The sequence below is a fragment of the Podarcis tiliguerta genome, assembly GCF_965153285.1.
Source record: "Podarcis tiliguerta genome assembly, chromosome: 2".
NCBI lineage: Eukaryota > Metazoa > Chordata > Lepidosauria > Squamata > Lacertidae > Podarcis > Podarcis tiliguerta.
The window spans coordinates 56,218,131-56,236,851 of record NC_139535.1 but is presented as its reverse complement, the minus strand read 5'-3'; the positions used below and the strand labels follow the sequence as shown (position 1 = coordinate 56,236,851).

The following is an 18,721-nucleotide window of genomic DNA, read 5'->3' as shown; positions in this document are numbered from 1 at the left end:
CTCCCTTTTTCTCCCAAGAGCAAATTTGTGCCATTGCACCTGTGCACTTAAATCTCTTGCCTATATTTCAGCAATGGCTTAATATTTCCTTCTTCCCATTTCCTCTCTTTCGACTACCCTTCCTGATCTACTCTTCCTGATCTCACCCAGGATTTCTGTTGCTACCTTGTATTTTTTTTGGGGGGTGGGAGGTGGAATGCATCAAATGAATTACAGTGGATGCCTGCAATTGTACATACATTCACATTCACATTTTATTTTAACTGAACCTACAATTCTAGGAGGAAGAAACTCATATATACAAGAGGACCGCCAACAATGAAGACCAGTGAGGGACAAAGTGAAATAAAAGTGACAGCTGACAAAAGTGTCAGTGAGAAGATGGTAGATGAAGTCCTGGAAGGAGAAGCACTCTGGATATGCATCTCATTGTCCTGGCTAGAGGGAGTGGTATGACAGAAGAAGATCTGACTTGCCCATGCTGATTGGGGCCGTTTTGCTGATGAATCTGTAAGAGGCAAGGTAGGTCCTGAATGCAGAGCAGGCATTTATGAATATTCATCCATCTGCCTCTCATGCAGAGCCAGACACAAAAGCAGCAGACAGAGAGCCATCCCCATGCCTTTTCCCTACCATGTTGCCCAATAAACTGCAGTGGTACACCCCACTTGTGCCCTGGCAGAAGGTTCCCCAGAAACACCAGCCTCAAGGTTGGGCTGGCATCTGCACACATCTCATCCAGAACCTAAGCAAGCCTTAAATTATTGGGGGCAGGGAGAGGAAAGGAGGACCATAAATGCATTTCACTATTCTGAGGTCCTTCTGCTTTAGCCACATTATGGTCCCTCTATTACATTCGAAGGAGAGAAGCTAAGAAGATTGTCCTCCTCTGTTCCCTGAAATACAGATCGCTGCATTGGGGTGTCTACATCTATGGGCAGCAGCTTTCGTGTTAAAAGAAATTGCCTAGGGCAACCCTGAGCCAAAGGCTTGGGCCTCATCGTTCTACATGCAGGAGCAGGCAGAAATAAATTAACATTTATTTATTTTATTGGACCAACCTGTTAAAAAAGATAAGGAAGACTTCCTAGCTCACAATCTTCATTAGGCCATGCTACATCATAATGTTCATCTAAGGTACATTTGTTTTGCATTCTGGGAAACTAGAAAGCTCGCACGCCCAGTTAAAACTACTATTTCACTTGTTTTACATCCAGCTTGTGCCTTGTGCCTGCTTTTTTGCATGAGACCAAGAAGGCCAGGAACTTGAGAAGTAACAGAATTAAGGAATAACCACGCAGTGTTGGGTTTCGTAGAGTTCCAATCAGCAGCCAGTCCATCAGGCTACAGGAGAGGGAGAGATGGGACTGCAGGGCTTCTGCATTGGCTCTAAGAGACCAGCTTCAACAGGTCACTCCCTTAACTGTCATCTTATCAGCAGCTGTTCCATCAGGCTATAAGAGAGAAAGCAATGTTTCCTCCATTGGCTTCTCTTCTCCAAATATTTCCATCCCAGCCAGTCACTACAAAAACTCTGAAACTTAGATCTAGTACCTGAGATGGTTTTCCCTCCTTCTCCCTACGCATTCCTTTTCCTTTTGTGCCATGTCTTCTAAAATTGTGAGCTTGCAGGCAGGTACTGTTTTGTCACTATTTATAAACCACTCCGGGATGCTTTTTGGCTGAAAAGCTGGATAAAACTAATTATTATTATCATCATCCTATGGGTATTCCTTAGTTGTGTCATAGACCCCATATGCCACTATGGGCATGCCATTCATTCTGTATGCCTTGGTTAGAAGAGGATTATGGTTCAGGTCTACCTGATAGCAGTGCTTTAAATACAGTAAACGTGAGATTCTTGGATCACCCAAGGACTGTGCACATATCTGAAAAACAAACAGAACCCCACAGGTATGCCTAAGATGGTGATACCTTTTGAACGTTGAGGGACTTATGACATCAGAACCCCAGGGGATGGTGGTGCTCAGGAAGGAGGATGCAGAGCATTGCTTTGCAGATACTGCCCCACAGCATCAGACTCTAGTTTTCTAGGTCACTGTCACCCTGTAAATGGTGTCCCTTCACCACTGAGGGGAAGAGGAAGGAATCAAACTGGGGAAGGGATGCCAATTTGCCAGCTTTGAAGGCCTGGCCAGAATGATACAAAAACCCAAGCAATGGGAACCATCTCTCTTCCTTCCCTCCCTCCCTCTATTTGTTTCCTCCTGCGAAAGGCGGGCACAGCTAGCAGGGCAGCTCTGCAGCTGTGCCTGCAGCAGCCTTACCGACATAGAGCACGCCTTCCTTGGTCTTCTCCGCTGCCACCGCTACCCCTTCCTTAGTCTTCTCCGCTGCAGCAACGACCCCTTCCTTTGCCTTGGACAAGCCCTTCATAAACGCATCCATCCCGGCACTGAGCTCTGTGTGGAGGAGACAAGAGACCAGGCAAGATGGCTTCAGCACAGGGCTCTGCTGCTTCCAAGGAAGGGGAATGGTTAAATAGACTGCTGGGGAGAAGGAGCTGAAGGGATATGGGCTTTGGAGAGAGATGGAAGAAATCGGGTATGGCTCCGTGGAGGGGCTTCCCTAGGCTGGAGCCACAGCGTTCCCAACAGCAAAGCATGAGGGCTGCCCCCTAACTCAACAGCCTCAGGCTGTATCTTACTGCAGCCACAACATCTCAGCTCGCTGTTGAAACAGGCAGGAGATTTCCACTGCCCAGCGGGCTCTCCCAAGGTGGAAGGCTGTGGGAGCAGGTGCAGAGCCCAGCTCGGTGCCATGGCAAAAGCAACCTTCTGCCCCAGATTCAACAAGTCTGCTGACAGCTGTTAGTGCTGCAAAGGCCGCCGTCCCCTCCATCCTCCTCCTCCTCGGCTGCTGCCATGACCATCCCCATCCTCCCGGCCTACCTCGCCTGCTCTAATGGCTGCAGCTGCTCCCTTCCTGGGCATTTTAACGCGGGGGTGGAAAGCGCCGCTCCTCTTCAGCCCCGTTCCTCAAAAGCATCCGCTCCCGCATCCCCCGAGAGACAGGAAGAGGGAAGAGAGGCTGGGATTTAGCCAGGATTAAAGCCGTCAAAACAGGGATGACTCCGTGTCCTTGAAACCGGGGAGGGGAAGGGAAGGGTGAGGACAGGAGACGCTGCTGCGCTCTCCTTTTCTGCCAATTATTTGGGGTGGGGATTTTCTGGGGTGTGGTGTTCCTATCCAGGAATATAATCCATCTCATTCTCCATCAGTATTCCAATTCCCGGGGGGGGGGGCACGCTTGCGGAGATGGTGTGTATCCCACCCCCCTCCCGAAAAGAGAGATAACGGCACCGTCGCCCTGCGCACTGATGGAGGGGGGAATTCACCTCCAGGGCAAACCTTATGCCACCGCCCGCCTCCCCCAATCCGATCTCCAGAGGATGCCTCCGATCCCGCGCTCTCCAAAGGGGCGAGCGAGTCGAGGGAGAGGAGCGCGCCCAGGCGCTGCTCACCTGCGATCGGCGATAGCGCTGGACTCGGGTGCGTCTTCGCTGAGGGGGTTCAGATCATTCCGGGCCAGAGCGAGCGAGCCGGCTGGGCAGGGTCAGTGGAGCAGGCGGCGAGGTGCAGCGGGGCAGTCAGGGCAGCTCTGCCATGGAGCAGCTCGGCGGGGAGGAAGAGGAGGAGGAGGAGGAGGTGGAGAAGAGGAGAGCCGAGGAGACGCCGGCGCCTTCGCCCTGCTGCTGCCGCCGCCGCCGCTGAATATTGCAATGAGCCGCCGCGCGCCCTATACCCGCTCGGCGAGGGGATTTCATCATAGCGCGCAACTCGCGCTCCCCGCCCCTCGGCCCTGCCCGGATGCAGCGGCGGGAGCCCTGGCGCGGAGAGGCCGCCGGCCCGCTGACCTGGGGCGGGGCATCCGATAAGAAGGCGCCAAAGGAGCCTTCCTGCCCCGACGCATAGGAGGAGCTGTGGAGCCTGCCGCGCGGCTGATGGCGGCGGCGATTTGGGGAGGTGGGGAGCAGAGAGGAGTCGAGGGCTGGCACATACAGAGAGAGAGCGAGAGAGAGGCACGTAGTCAGTGGCTCACAGCTAAGAAGGCGGAAGGATGCAGAATCGCAGACCACGGACGGTGCCACTTTTCTGGGTTGCCACACAAGATGCGATGTGCCCTTGCTTAGATCGTGGCTTTTGGAAGGGATTTGATACATGGAGGAAGGGCAGCAGTAGACACTAGTTCACAGGGAGCGTGATGGGGAAAACGGTAGCGGGAGGGCTGTTGCCCCCCCCCCGCAGTGTTTGGACAAAACATATTAGTTATGTATCTATTTATTCCTTAAAGACTAAAATACTCGCCCAATCAAGTGAAAGAGCAAAAGAACAAAGCAAGATTGAGGACTCAGGAACAATGCAGTACATAGGACAGACTGAGAAGAGAAAGTGATAAGGCTTTCACCACCTGTTACCTGGCTGTTACCACCTGTAATTCCCAGCTAAAGCCGCTTCAAGTTATCATCAATGAATTACAGCCCATCCTGGATAAGGACACTTTCTTCTCTCAGATGACAACATCAGGGGTTCATTCACCTGCTCATCTAATGTGACTTATGCCATCACCTGCCAATAACTCCACCTAGGACAAACAGGTCTATGCAAATGATTAAAGGGGCACAAATCTGACATCAGGAAGGACACTACCCTGATTTCAGTCTCTTTAGAAACTTGGTACTAACCTAAGTAGTCATCCTTGAATAAAAAAACTTCAAAGGGAGGTCACTGAATAACAGTTTACCAAGAAGTTAAATTCTATCCCCTCTAGCCTGAATTGAACTATAATCCCACTACAGGTGTTTTAATCCCACTACAAGTGCCAGGATCTTTGTGTTACCACCAAGACTGATTTATGAACTGTCATTGTAAATAATTTTATGTGCATGTAAGCTTTAACATGCTTATCGTTATGTGTATGTATGTATGTATGTATGTGTGTGTGTAGGCTCCCTTCCCACTCTGTGATGCCACTCTATATAATGTATATATATGCATTTAATTTCTCTAAGGCATTATTGCTTATATCCTGCTCACTTGTTTTTCTGCTAAGCTAAAAAAGCCCCAAACATTGCAACCCTTCATCATAGGGAAGTTGCTCCAGCCCTTTAATTATTTTGGTTGTCCTTTTCTGCAACTTTCCCATCTCTACAGTACCCTTTTTGTGGTGTGGTTGTATCAGAGCTATAGACAGAATTCCAAGGTTACTGCACAAATCTAAGTTGTACTATAGATTTGTTAAAGACCTCTCCCCCGCCCTCCACCCACACACCAAAAAACCCTGAGGACAACACTAATGGAACCTAGAATGGCACACTTGGAAAATTATCTCCTCCTACAAGCTAAGATTTTAAAGGCCTGATTAGTAAGGTAGAGCCAAGCCAAGTGCACCTGGCTGCAATCTTCAGCAACAGTTGTCCCTTACATTACACAGGCTTTGGAACCACCTGTTTCAAAGCAACCTTGGTTACCTATTGAAGGCTGAGCTTTTCATGATACCTTAGTTCCATGGATACAATCTCTCTGATGGCCCTATATTGTTTGCCTTTTAATTTAGACATGAACACAGTGATCTTGTACAGGGATGGGAAACCTGTGGCCAGCAGTTGTGGTGCTCTACCTCCTGTCCAACATGGCCAATGAACAAGGATGATGAAGCTATAGTCCAGCTACATCTGGAGAACAAAAGGCTGCCCTCCTCCAATCTAGTGTCTTGAACGCAGTGACTTTTAAGTGACCCCATTGGCCTAAATCAAGGATGGGGAAGTTGTGGTCCTCCAGTTGTTGCTGGACTAAAACTCCTGCTATCCCCAACCTTTGGTCAAGCTGACTGGGGATGATGGGAACTGGCCTCAGGCAACATCTAGAGGACCATGGGTCCCTGTTGTGTTCCAGCCGAAAAAGAGGGACAGGGGTTACAGTTTCTACAATGGCAGCATTTGAAGGAATGACAAAAGAAAGGCCTGGCTCTTTAACAAAACCATTTTCTAGGTTAAAGGCGGTGCTCAGAGGTGTTTTCTATATAAAAAGGAAGCCTGGAGAGGTGGGCTCAGTTATTTTCTTGGAAAGATAGTGGCAGTAGCACTAATGATGGTGAGTAGGAGTTTTCTTTCTGCTGACATCTTTTTCTTCTTTCTCCCTAGATCAGGGGTCTGCAACCCGCGGCTCTGGAGCCGCATGTGGCTCTTTTACACCTTTGCCGCGGCTCCGGGGCAGATACTAGCGAGGGGAGGAGGCGCATTGTGCACCCTGACACTCCCCACTGTGGCGGGCGCTGTACTGGCTGTGACGTCGCATGGGGGCGGTGCGTGCGTTAGTCACGCACCATCCCTACGTCACCTTCATGCCCGCCTGCCCGCTACATTGAAAGGGGGCATGTATGCTGGTCACTGTTTTGAAGGGGAGTGAAGAACACACACACACAAAAAGGTAACTTGTTAATTTAACGTTTATTTCTATGAGGAGGAGTAATTCTGAGGGGTCAAACAAAGAAATAATAAACAAGTGACAAAAAAGTTATTTTTATAATGACGAGTTTTGCGGCTCCCAGTTTTTTTTCTTCGGAAATGGGTCCAAGTGGCTCTTTTTGTCTTAAAGGTTGCAGACCCCTGCCCTAGGGTATAACCCTGCAATTGTGAGGCTGTTGTGTTTCTGAAATATAGTTCTACCTCCAAAGCTCCTTGTTTAGTTTTCAGGGACCTTATTGCTCTTGAAGGGTAGGAAAAGCTAGGCTGGATGTAGCCAAGTGTTTGGTCTGTATGTTGACCATCTTGTCTGATGCAAATTCTGCTGTTCTGTGCATGCTTATGTCAGCAAGTTATATTGAATTCAATGAGCCTGACTTCTCTGAGCAAGTCTGCACAGTACTGAGCTTTATGCTGGGATGTGTTCCAGAGTGCCTATTCCCAGTAGAGTGACCACTTTACTTTGGTATTGTGGTGAGTCCCTGCTATAAAACTTGTAGGAGGCCCAGCCATGGCTTGCAGGGCTGCTTCTTCCAGGGCTCCTGTACCTTTAACAGTAGTCTGAGATGCTCTTCCCATAATGCATTGCATGTTGGGGGGAAAGGGAGTGTCTCCTACAGAATTTCTGCTTGTCATGCAGCTATTAAAGGTACACAGTCCCTGCTAGAAAAAAAAGGTGGGGAGTTGTCAATCCTTGGTCTGCCATGTATTGATCTTGGTGACTCTAGTCCCTGGAGTGCCTAAATGTGTCTGCTTATGTATGCAATTTTCACACGGTTGCTCGAGGGCACTGCAAGTATGGCCAAGACTGGTCTGGCTTTAATGCACTTGGCTGTGAAAAAGCTAGGCAATAATTTGCCTAGTTCTCTTAAGGACCCAAAAGCATTTTTTGGTTGTGCTACTTGGCTTGGCAAGGTCTTCCCCTTCAAGTTCTTCTAAAGGTAATGCTGTATAGAATTCTTTGTTTGCCCTGAGAGAGGGCTGTACGAAACCAATGTGGACAGGAAGCTTTGGAGCTGGCAGGGGTGCCCATTTCACCATCCCTGCCATCTAGAGCAGTGCCATCTAAAGGGCAGACAATAACATCAGCAGCACTTGATCTCTCTGATCCCGTTTATCAGGCAGCAAACAAGTGCCCTTTTGAACGCTCTGTCCTGTACCCTAGAGCAGGCTGAAGGAGGCAGCTGGTGGCCTGTCCTTTTGTGTGTAGGGTTTTGATCCCTTTGCCCCAGGTACTGTCAACTATTTACTGGGCCCTAGGGAAGCTGGCTATGTTCCTCCTTGAAGCCAGAATAAAGCTGGGAGCAGCTCTTTTTTCTCCTGTGAAGCATTTTCCCCTGAAAGCTGTGTAAGAACACACACACTTTCTGAATTCTTGGCAAAACACAGACAATATATGTAACGTGAATTTCCTCTATAGCAGCATGTTTCAGATGAAAAAAATAATAATTTCCCAGATTTTATTGCTGTCCTGAGAGAGATCAAGAGCTCAAACAAAACACATAGCTCGCCCAACTTATCTGGCTTTGCTGTTTGTCCAGCCAGTTGTAACCTGTACAGGGTACCCCATGCCTGGGGGTGAATGTGTACAAGGAGCTTGTAGTGCCTGTTGTAATGAATTGTCCACTTATCCAAACGTCAGGCAAGTCCTCAGGAGGAGCAGTGGATGCACAAGGCCAAGAGAGAAGAGGGGGCTGTGGAATGCTTCAGCAAGCACCCCCTGCAGAACAGGTAAATACATCGGGCCAATGGCCCATCTAGTTCAGCATCTTGCTCTTACGGTGGTCAACCAGATGCCTGTAGGAAGCCTGCAAGCTGGGCACGAGCACCACAGCACTCGACCTACCTGCGATTCCCAGCAATTGGTAATCAGAGGCATAATGCTAGCAGAACGCCAAAATGCCTGGATCTCCCAGTGTGTCCAGATCTCCCCTCCAGTGCAGTAATGTTAATGCTCACTTTCCCCCTGCTTGTTGATGGCTGCTAACCAAAAAGATCCTGGCAAGGTGCATCCAAATGTGGCCAAGGGAGCTGTGCTATGATACAGCAGATACTCATTGCCAAGAAATCCTTGCTATTTTTGGTTTCAAGGAACACTTCCGATGCTACTGTGTGCTTCCATAAATCACTGTTAAACATGAAAAATCATTTACTTTCACCCTGTTCTTGCTTCCTCCTTTTCAAAGGAGGGAGGAGTTGGGAATGCTCTTAAAGAGTCCTCCTGGATCAGATGAAAGGCCTGTCTAGCTTAGAATCTTGTTTCCCACACTAGTTAACTAAGATGCCTATAGAGAAGCCCATAAGTTGAGCATGGAGGCAACAGCATCCTCCTTCTGTTGTTGCCTAGCAGATGATTTTCAGGGGGCACATACTGCTTCTGATACTGGAGGTAATGTGTAGCCATCATGAGTAGTCACCATCAATCACCTTATTGTCCATGGATCTGCCTAATCCCCCTTTAAAGCTGTGCAAGTTGGTAGCCATCACCTCTTATGGCAGCAAATCCTATGTATTGTGTAAAGAAGTTATTCCATTCTTCTGTCCTGAATTTCCTACCATTCATCTCTTGAAACCACTCCTATTTTATATTCCCTTGCCCCTTCACTGGGAGAAGGAGAGAGAACCTGCATCTGTGTCTCTGGAGAAGTTCAAGTAAATATTCGTTTTACTAATTTATACAAATATTTATATACTGCTGTTCATACAAAAAAAAATTAATCAAGAGTGGTTTACAAAACCACATTGTTTATCAGCACAACCCACATCCCACCTTAAGGTTGCCTTATTACAGTGGGTCTAATCAAATGTGAAATGAGAAGAGTGTGACACAGCACCTTCCAGTCCAAACAGGCAGCATTCACACATGTGGCAAGATGTGCTGGGTGTTTTGTGTGTACACAGAGCCTCGTGCAGGGGAGTGTTGATGTTCATAGCTAGTGGCTTAATTTTGCCTTCCATTCATCTCCGTAGGTGGGCCCTTTGGTTCTTCAAAAATGACAAGAGTAAGACCTGGCAGGATAACTTGCGGCTTATCACCAAATTTGACACCGTGGAAGACTTCTGGGCGTGAGTGCATTCCAGTCCTTCCTCTGACAGCTAGAGTCCCTGGAACAGCCTTGCCAGAAGAAGGAAGGCCTTTGTTGGATTGAACCAACAGTGGGGAATATTGTGGTCCTCTGGATGTTGCTGGACTCACATCAGACCCAGCTGGCATGGTCAGGGATGATGGGAGCTGGGTTCTCCATACCAATCCATTCACTTTTGAAAACCATGTACTTGTATCTGCAGGCTAAACAAGTCCTAAGCAGCACTTGAAAGTTAAAAGTGGTTGAGAGAGATGTGTGCTACAGGGAGCTCCAAATGAACCATAGTTTCCTGTGGTATTTGCCTGGATTTAGTGGAAACCTCTCTCAAGGCAGTTTCCAGGGTGGGCCACCTGCTTTGGGACTGTTCACGCAAGATACCTTGCATCAACATCAGGAGCAGTAAGTTCCTTACACAAGTCCACCCATTCTGTTCTCCTGACATATCTGTCTTCTCTCCTTGAGACTGCAGGCTGTATAGCAACATCCAACTGGCCAGCAAGTTGACCTCGGGCTGCGACTATTCCCTTTTCAAGGTAAGTCCTGCTGGTTATTCCTGGTCTGTTAACGCTGCGTGCCTCCTATAGGGAGGGAAACAGGCTTTCAAGTGGTAGTCTTGGGGTCTATTGTTGTATGGGCTTTCCCACACACCATAGGGCTACCCGTGGCTTGCTGTGAATCCAAGTGCATTGTGGTGGACTAAGAAAGCCTTGCAACTTCATGTAGGGGTGTGTGTGTGTGTGTGTGTGTGTGTGTGTGTGTGTGTGTGTGTAAGAGCTGTATATACTGAGATCCTGCATTTCCTCCAGGATGGTATTGAACCGATGTGGGAAGATAACAGGAATAAGCGTGGTGGGCGTTGGCTTATCACATTGTCCAAGCAGCAGCGGCATGCAGAGCTTGACCGTTTCTGGCTGGAGACTGTAAGTAGGCAGAACACTGTGTGGGTGCTTCTCCTTTATGAAATGTGGAATTTGCCCTGCTTTCTGGCCATGTTTCTGGGCTGGGCATCAGTGGCAGAGCTTCATGCTCCAGCACTGGGGGCGGGGGTGGGGCTGGCACTTGTCCTGGGGGCATGGCATGCCGCCTGCAAGGACGTGGTCACATTCTGGGGGCAGGGCGCACCGCCTGTGGGGGCGGGGCGCCCAGCACGGGCAGCAACAACGATGGCACCCTGGGGATCGTGCTGCTGGGGGCGGTGCACTATCCCCACACTCCTCTTCCTCCGCCAGGGCTGAGCATACAGCACTTCCCATTCTCTCTTGGGCAGGTGGAAGCTGCTCTCCAAAGTGACCCTCCTTTCTTAGTTCGCCTTCTCAGCCAAGGTCTTTGCCCGCCTGCTGTTCTCCAGGTGTTTTAGACAACCAACGCTCATCACCTGTTCTGCTGGCTGGGGCTGATGGGATTGGTAGCATTGTTAGAAACTGAGATATGAAATCTAGGAGCTAAATGGCACCTTAAACCTAGATTATGGGCACAACAACTGAATATCTAGGCACGTTTTTTGTTTAATAACAAGAATACAAAGTTGAAAATGAATGAACTGCAGCTAAAATATTATATCATTTTTCACATGGTCTATCCCTCCCCCTGTCCACCCCTCTATTAAAGAGGGTCTCTTCTCCAGTCTGCAGAGAGTAGCTGGAAGTGGGGAGGCAGAAAAAGGTCTTCCTTTTCTTCCATTCTTCAGTTTTAATCTGAAATCTTAGGCACAGTACTACGGCCAAAGGTCAGAAACTGCTCGTGCTAATGAAATTCCCTGTCGCAAAATGCGCCTAGAACAATGGGAGTTTTGAACACTGATTGGTAGTCCAAAGCATATGGAGAATGTCAGGTTGGTGAAGGCTGGCTTACTGTGTTCATGCAACTTGCACCACATGGCAGCATAAGGTGAAGGGGAAGAGGAAAGGATGCTTGGTGTTTATCTGCTCAGATGGACTTTCCTATCTACACACACACACACACACACACACACACACACATACACATCCCCAATCCCCAATCCCCAATCCCTCTGATGCCTTGCTGGATTTCTGAGCTGAGCCAGCTATTCTGATCTTCCCCGAATAGTGTAGCTCTTTTGTTTGGGCAGGAAAACAGCTTAAAGACCCTTATGAGGCAAGAAATATTCCCCACTGTATTTAACTATGGTACATCAAGCAGTAGCTTGCATCTGGTTTCCTGTTCGCTTCATGGGTTTTCCTTTTCTGTGTAGCTGCTGTGCCTGATTGGAGAGATGTTTGATGACTACAGCGAAGATGTCTGTGGGGCCGTCATCAACATCCGTGCTAAGGGGGACAAGATCGCAATCTGGACCCAGGAGGCAGAGAACCGGGATGGCGTAACACATATCGGGTAGCTGACAGACAGTTCCCTTTGTTGAGATGTGTGTGTGAAATGCTGAGCAACACACAGGAGGGCTAATGCCAACCACCTTATGTAAGGCAGAGCGTGTTTGTATAATTAAACACCAACAGGATTACTAAGGTGCTTGTGCGTGTGTGTGTTTCAAGAGTTTGAAGCCTTTATGCATGAGGAATGCCAGCTATACCATGCAATGAGTTTGTCTATAGCAGCCTAGGGAAAGGACTCTTTGGTGGAAATGGATGATATGCGCGTACACACTACAGAAGAGAGATGAGCTAAGATAGGCAGCTGTCTTGAGTACAACTTAATTATTATTATTTTTCTTTTTCAGGCGTGTTTACAAGGAACGCCTGGGCCTGTCTTCCAAAGTGGTGATTGGTTATCAGGCTCATGCAGACACTGCCACCAAGAGTGGCTCCCTCATGAAGAACAAGTTTGTGGTATGAAGCCACTACAATAGGCCCTTGAAGTTGGCAGGATCTCTGGGGAAGCAGGATGGATGAGTATAGTATGGCATAATACTCCATGGCTTTTGTTGGCTCTCAACATCATTAAAGTATTGAGGCTAAACAGGTTGTATTCTTTTGGTCCTGAGTTGGAACTTTGGGAGAAACCACCCACTCTTGAGAGTCAACATCCATCTTTTAAGTTTTGTTTCCCTTCCTCTGCGCTGAGAGGATTTGCCTGGAACTGAACTTCGCTACTAAGTGTGCCATTTGCACACAAGTCTGCTGTTCTTACATGCACTCCTGACACATGGTTGGGATCTTTTTTGACACTGAGATAGAGGCATGTCTGAAAACCGGAAGATTTTTAGAGCCAAAAAATACCAATCACGAATTCTCTCCCCCCACCCCTAGTAGTTGGAGCCTTCCTAGCCTTTCAGGTTTCTGAATAAAACAAATGGATTGCTTGGATCACCCTGGTTTTGATGGAAGGAAGGCTGACTTCTGCTGCCCCCATAAGGAGAAACGTAGAAAGAGTGGCCTACCCATGCTCAGTTATTTCATATGAGCAACTATGCATTTGCTAAATGCAGGAAGACTTAGAGTCAGACTTAGAGTCACAATACAATACTTGTATTGTGGTAGTTTTTAGGTGGGTATAGTCCACAGCATGGGCATAGCCAGGATTTTTGTTGGGGGGGGCAGGACCGACGTGTTTGGTCAGTTAAGGATTTCTATTGTTTTACTGCCCCCCTGCCCCCTCGCTATGCCCAGGGTCTGCAGTAGAGGCTGGTCTGTTAAGGCAGATGCAGCACTGCCCCTCCAGCCTCAGTCTGCCCTTAGCGAGTCACTTCCCTGCCTGATCCCTTACAAACCAGTCTAGGGGGTAGCAGTGCATGCCAATTCTTCCTCCTTAGACTCAGTGCTGTCCTTTATTAAACTCAGCAGGAAGGAGATGGGGGCAAAATTAGCTGACTGACTGTCATTGACTCTGGTTCCATTTGCTAAGCCTTTCCCCTCCTGACCCAATGGACAACCACCACCACTGATCTTGATGGAGTCTAATCTGCTGCTGCCAGACTTCAGCCACCAGTCCTTTAGACCTCCCTGAAGCCTGGTGCTAACGGGCTGGCCTCTGCTGCAAGCAGGAGCTGCTGATTTAAAAGGATTGCAGGGCCTGCTTCCTGTTCTGAAGCAGCTTGTATGACTCTTAAGGAGGTAGCAGAGCTGACTTGAAAGTCAATGAGGTTGCTTCCTGGGATTAGCCTCTGTAATAAGAGATGATATCAGGCTTGCTCTTGCAACTCAGAGCTGCGGCTACCACAGCTCTATCCTATTCATGGCAACTGACAAAGTGAGCAGCAGGATGTCTGGTCATAACAACTAGCTCTGGATGGTTCTCTTCAGTGAAAATACCAAGAGCCCAAGTACTTCAACAAAACTATGATGCCTTTGTGTGTTTGATGAGGGGCACTGGGTAACTGTGATATAGGAGGCCCCTTGTTGGGTGTTGTTGCTGAGCAATGAGTGTCAATGCAAGAGCAGCTTTATCTTCTGCAGAGGCAGCCTTTGTTAATCCTCTGAATATAGAGGTGTGTGAGTAAGGACAGTGGAGGCTAGTGCATTTGGGTGAATAGGTCACCGTCCCACCAACCTTTATCTAACTCCTTTTCCTTATTCTTATTCTTATTTGCAGTCAGTGCATAGAAGGCCACTCTGTGTTACAAACCTATTATTGCTCAATAGGCATCATAGCAAGTTTTAAAATATATTTTAACTGAGTGCAGTCTGCTTTTGCCTTAATGGTTGGCCATCCAAATTCTGTACAAATGATCAATTAAAAAATCACCACCACCCATGATCCATAGGCAGCAGGAGTTTGTTGAATTTATTGGGTTGGATCTAGGCAGACATGCTTTGAGCGGATCTATTGAAACCAATGGAAGTTGAGTTGGTAATTATTTGTGTCCTGTTGACTTCAGTGGGTTTACTCAGAGAATGACTAAGCCTGAATCCAACCCATAAAAAAACCCCAAGAACTTGCTTAAAAGGTTCAGTGATGGCTCCAGGTGCATTCTTCCTCATAAAAAGGAATGTCTCTAAGATGCATCTACAAACAAATCATGTTTTTTGCTTCAAAATTATGGCTTTGCTTATGCACAAATTTAATTGAGTAAAACCCACACAACCAATCAACTAATGCTTCTCTAAGTTGGCCCATGCTAAGGTTGACAATAACTGAATGTTACCACAGTACATAAAGAAATTGGGAGAGGCAGCAAAAGCATGTATTATGGGCAACTTCAGTTACCAGCAGGCTTAAATGTCAATTCAGGTCATGACATGGATACAATTTCTAGATTCAAAAGGAGATTGTGCTTTGTCACAGTTAATTATAGAAGCAGCAAAAGGAGACGGAATTTGATTCAACTAATAATGGATTCCTGCATGTCAACTCAGAAACGAGCCCCATTTGGTTCAATGGGTCTTACTCTTTCAGGTAAGTGTGATAGGATTTGCACATTGTGGGGGGCAAAACATGGTACACAAGATTTGTGCTAACACACACAAAGAGAGAGAAAAATAAAAGCTGTGCTGTGTTTCTGAAAACAGAGCACACTTATATTTAGTGTTGTGAGAGAATTTATCCAATAAGAAGATTATGTAATAAGAGATGAAATGATACAGTTAGTGTCACATTCTTTAGGCAGCAAAGCAACAGCATAATAGAGCCTGAACACTTAGGCTAATCAAATAGAAATCTGCCAACAGGCAAGCTAAGTAGAATTTGGAAGACCAAATTGGTGGTAATAAAGTAACAAAATAAAAACCCTTTCAGTTAAGGAGGAAGAAGCTGGCCAGAGCTGTTAGATGACAAACATGTAAAAGGGAGTGCTCAAAACAGAAAGAATAGCAGCCCCTGGTTTTTAGCTTCAGCTAGGGAACTGGGTCTGTATCTTGCATCTTATCCTTTTTCTGCTGACCCCTCTCCTTGTTCAAAGACAGGAGTGTAACTTGCTGGATTTTGAAACAGGACATTGTAATATGACTGTATGCTCTTTAAGGACAGCTGCAGAAAGAGCACAGAGAGTTCTTCAAATAACTAACCAAAAGAAGAAAATCAAAACCAAGGGAATCACTAAACAGGAGGGGGTTGGTTTTGAGGGCCAAGACAAAAACCCTAAATGAGGCGCTTCTGAAGCGGAGGCCTTGAGCTTCTCAAGCAGCCTTGCAATTTGCCATAGGAGAATGTGTGAGTGCAAATGGTAGCAGCCTCCATACCAGAACACTTTGTGTTTAGGACAGAGCCTGGTCTTGGAGATTCTGTTCCCTAGTATTATTTTTTTTAAGTCAGCACATCTTTAACACTGTAGGCAATGAAACAGCTACGCACACATTCAGACCCTGTGCCTCAGTTGTGAGTTAAATGCAAGGTTCAACAATGTCTGTTAAAACATAAATGGAGGTAGCTTTGTTTCATGTCAAAGTGCCAGGTGTTATTCAATGACAGAAGAGAAGGTCAGAAGAGAAGGATCTGGGTAAGTCCAGTTGTGAAGTTCTGAGGCTGGGCTTCTACTCCCAGTCCTTTTTTAAGAGAAGCAAATGTAAATAAAAAATAAACTTAACTTAGCATGTGGATACAGAGAAGTACTTAAAACGACTACACTCTCAGATAGTGTCTGGCCACATTGGTAAATGTGCAATGGATGTGTGTCCCAGGGAAAAGGCTTATGCCTCTGCTCCCCCATTACAAAATTATGCATTTTTGCATGCTTGAAAAATCCTGTCACTGGAACAGAAGTGCTAACCAGACTAAAGGTGTTTGAATTTCATGCAACAAGTAACTAACATTTATTAAGATTGATTACATATTTTATCATCTAGACAGGAGAATGCTGAGTGATTCCAGCAGAACTTCAATAGCTTTCACTTTATCATCAATCTGAGCCTTGATCAGTCCATGCAAAAGGTTGACTTTTTGGACACTGCAGTGTAATTTCCTAGTGGACATATAAGCACCACCTTATATTGATCATGATACGTACCTACATGCTTTCAGCTTTCACCCAGAGCAAAATCCACTATATACAGTCGAGGCCTATGATACAATTGTATCTGTTCAGATGCACAAGATTCTATTTTTTAAATCAGGTGTCCCTCTAACTATGATCCCCACCCAATGAAGAGGTAAATCAGAACAACAAGAGCAGACATAGGAATAACTTAATATAAAACCCAGAGGAGTAAATTCGAGGACACCAGTTCATATCTCTGACAGTTCTTAGCTGAAACCACTCAAATGTATAATTGATGATCTGCAGCCCATTCTAGAAAATGACACTCTCCTCTCACAGGCCTGAGGTGGGAAGCCTGTACTTGCTTATACACAGTGTTAGAAACTAAGATATGAAAGCTAGGAGCTAAATGGCACCTTAAACCTAGGTTATGGGCACAACAACAGGATGTCTAGACACACTTTTTTAAATAACAAGAATACAAAGCTGAAAATGAATGAACTGTTGCTAAAATATTATGTTCATTTTTCACATGGTCTAGTCCTTCCCCTGCCCACCCCCTAGTAGTCTTAAGAAGGTCTCATCTATTCTTAAGAGAGTACTGGAAGTGAGGATGTAGAAAAGGGTCCTATTTCCTTCCATTCTGCAATGTTAATCTGAAATCAGTACTGTGCCCAGAGCTCAGAAACTGCTCGTGCTAATGAAATTCCCTGTCACAAAATGCACCGAGAACAATAGGAATTTTGATCACTGCTTATATACAGACCCCTGCAGAGGAGCCAAGTCCTAGGGGCCGTGGGGCCTTCAGCCCCCACAATAAAATAAAATATTTGAGGGGACCAGGCCCCCACAAAGTTGATGGACATTTACATTCAAATGGTGTGTGCGCACTGCATCATGTGATCGATTATGCAGGGTGGGGCTTACCTGAGCCTCCGCAATATTTTATTCAAGTTGGCACCCAGGTCCCCTGATTTAAGAGAGCTACTTGCCAGCAACAACATGCCATATGACATATGAACACAGGGACCAGCTCTTGTAGCAGACCCAGATGCTATTTCTGTCCCCATGTGTTTACTCTGGCAACACCATTAGAGCAGGTAATAATGTAATCAGGGGTTTATTTACCTGTTCCTGTACTTATGTTACAATTGCCATTGCCAGCAATGTTCTTCTGCATTCTACAGAGGGCAAGCAGGTCCGTCTCTGTGCAAAAGAACAGATGGGAAGAAATCTAACATCACAAATGGCAACATTTAAAAAATAAATAAATAGTGGACCAACATTTCAGCATTCCAGGACACTCTCTGTAAGTGATTCTTAGAGTGGCCATCCTGGAGCAAAGAAACTTCAAAAGGAGAATGAAACATGAAGCTGCTGAAATGCAATACAGCAAGTGTTCAATGCTGTCACTTGTGGACTGAACCAAGACAAAGGATTCTTAACACAATTTTTGTGCTAATTGGCTTACCAATGCGACAATGCATGTGTTCTCAATAACACAATTGTGACCAGAAAGTAAATAAAGAAGAAAAAGGAAATAGCTTATGTGGAAAAGGGAGCTGCTGAAAAGGAACATACCAACCACTGACAACACAGTGCTGCGCTGCGCCTGCCACCTTGGTTTGGACCAATTTGAAGTTGATAGTATAGTGGCTTTTTTTTTTAAAAAATTGCATTTTCTGGTTGGGGAAAGAACAACTTTACTGAACCAAGCGAGCAGAATGCCACTTGGACGAGGAAGATGTCATATAAAGGTAAAGGTACCCCTGACCATTAGGTCCAGTTGCGGAAGACTCTGGAGTTGCGGCGCTCATCTTGCTCTATAGGCCGAGGGAGCTGGCGTCTGTCCACAGACAGTTTTTCCAGGTCATGTGGCCAGCATGGCGAGCCAGAGCAGTGAACAGAAAACCATTTACCTTCCCGCTGGAGCAGTACCTATTTATCTACTTGCACTTGATGTGCTTTTGAACTGCTAGGTTGGCAGGAGCAGGGACCGAGCAATGGGAGCTCACCCCGTCGTGGGGATTTGAACCGCCGACCTTCCAATCGGCAAGCCACCCGTGTCCCACTTAGATGTCATATAGATGACACTAAATCAGCTGACGTACACGTAGATTCAAAGCTACATAAAGGCTTTAATTTAAAGCCAGGGGTGGGCAAGCCTGTATTCTTACCTCATGTGCTGCAGCAGTGTCAAGCTTCCTTTTACAGTAAATGGCGCATAGTATTTAAGGCCAGCCAAGTTATTTTACCCGAGGAGGGAAATCCCACAAGCGCCTTTCCCTCCTCCCTGGCGCTAGAGGGGCAGCAACAATAAATTTA

General features: G+C 46.6%; 2 protein-coding genes across 5 annotated transcripts in view; one reads left to right on the top strand and one right to left on the bottom strand.

Annotated features, from left to right (window-relative positions):
- Positions 1-17,602, bottom strand: part of SNCB (synuclein beta) — a 39,254-nt gene extending 21,652 nt beyond the window's left edge. The window contains exons 1-2 of one of the 3 annotated variants that reach the window (XM_083424125.1): positions 17,525-17,602; positions 2,289-2,423 (exon numbers count right to left, since the gene is read on the bottom strand). In XM_083424125.1, the coding sequence (XP_083280251.1) occupies positions 2,289-2,423; positions 17,525-17,576 (187 nt within the window). In that variant the 5' untranslated portion in view covers positions 17,577-17,602. Of the gene's footprint in view, positions 1-2,288; positions 2,424-2,912; positions 3,112-3,484; positions 3,731-17,524 lie in introns of those variants that run through there. The other 2 variants (XM_083424126.1, XM_083424127.1) reach the window with 2 other exon arrangements.
- On the top strand, positions 4,458-12,442 carry EIF4E1B (eukaryotic translation initiation factor 4E family member 1B). Of its 2 annotated transcripts, XM_083424025.1 has the most exons (7): positions 4,458-6,113; positions 8,127-8,215; positions 9,455-9,550; positions 10,040-10,103; positions 10,377-10,490; positions 11,783-11,922; positions 12,266-12,442. In XM_083424025.1, exons 1-7 carry the CDS (start codon positions 6,108-6,110, stop codon positions 12,378-12,380), a joined length of 624 nt encoding a protein of 207 aa, XP_083280151.1. In that variant the 5' UTR covers positions 4,458-6,107; the 3' UTR covers positions 12,381-12,442. The 2 variants fall into 2 exon arrangements, with proteins under 2 accessions (XP_083280151.1, XP_083280150.1); XM_083424024.1 differs by lacking the exon at positions 4,458-6,113 and having other exon boundaries at positions 8,112-9,550.
- Positions 17,603-18,721: the final 1,119 nt, after the last annotated feature.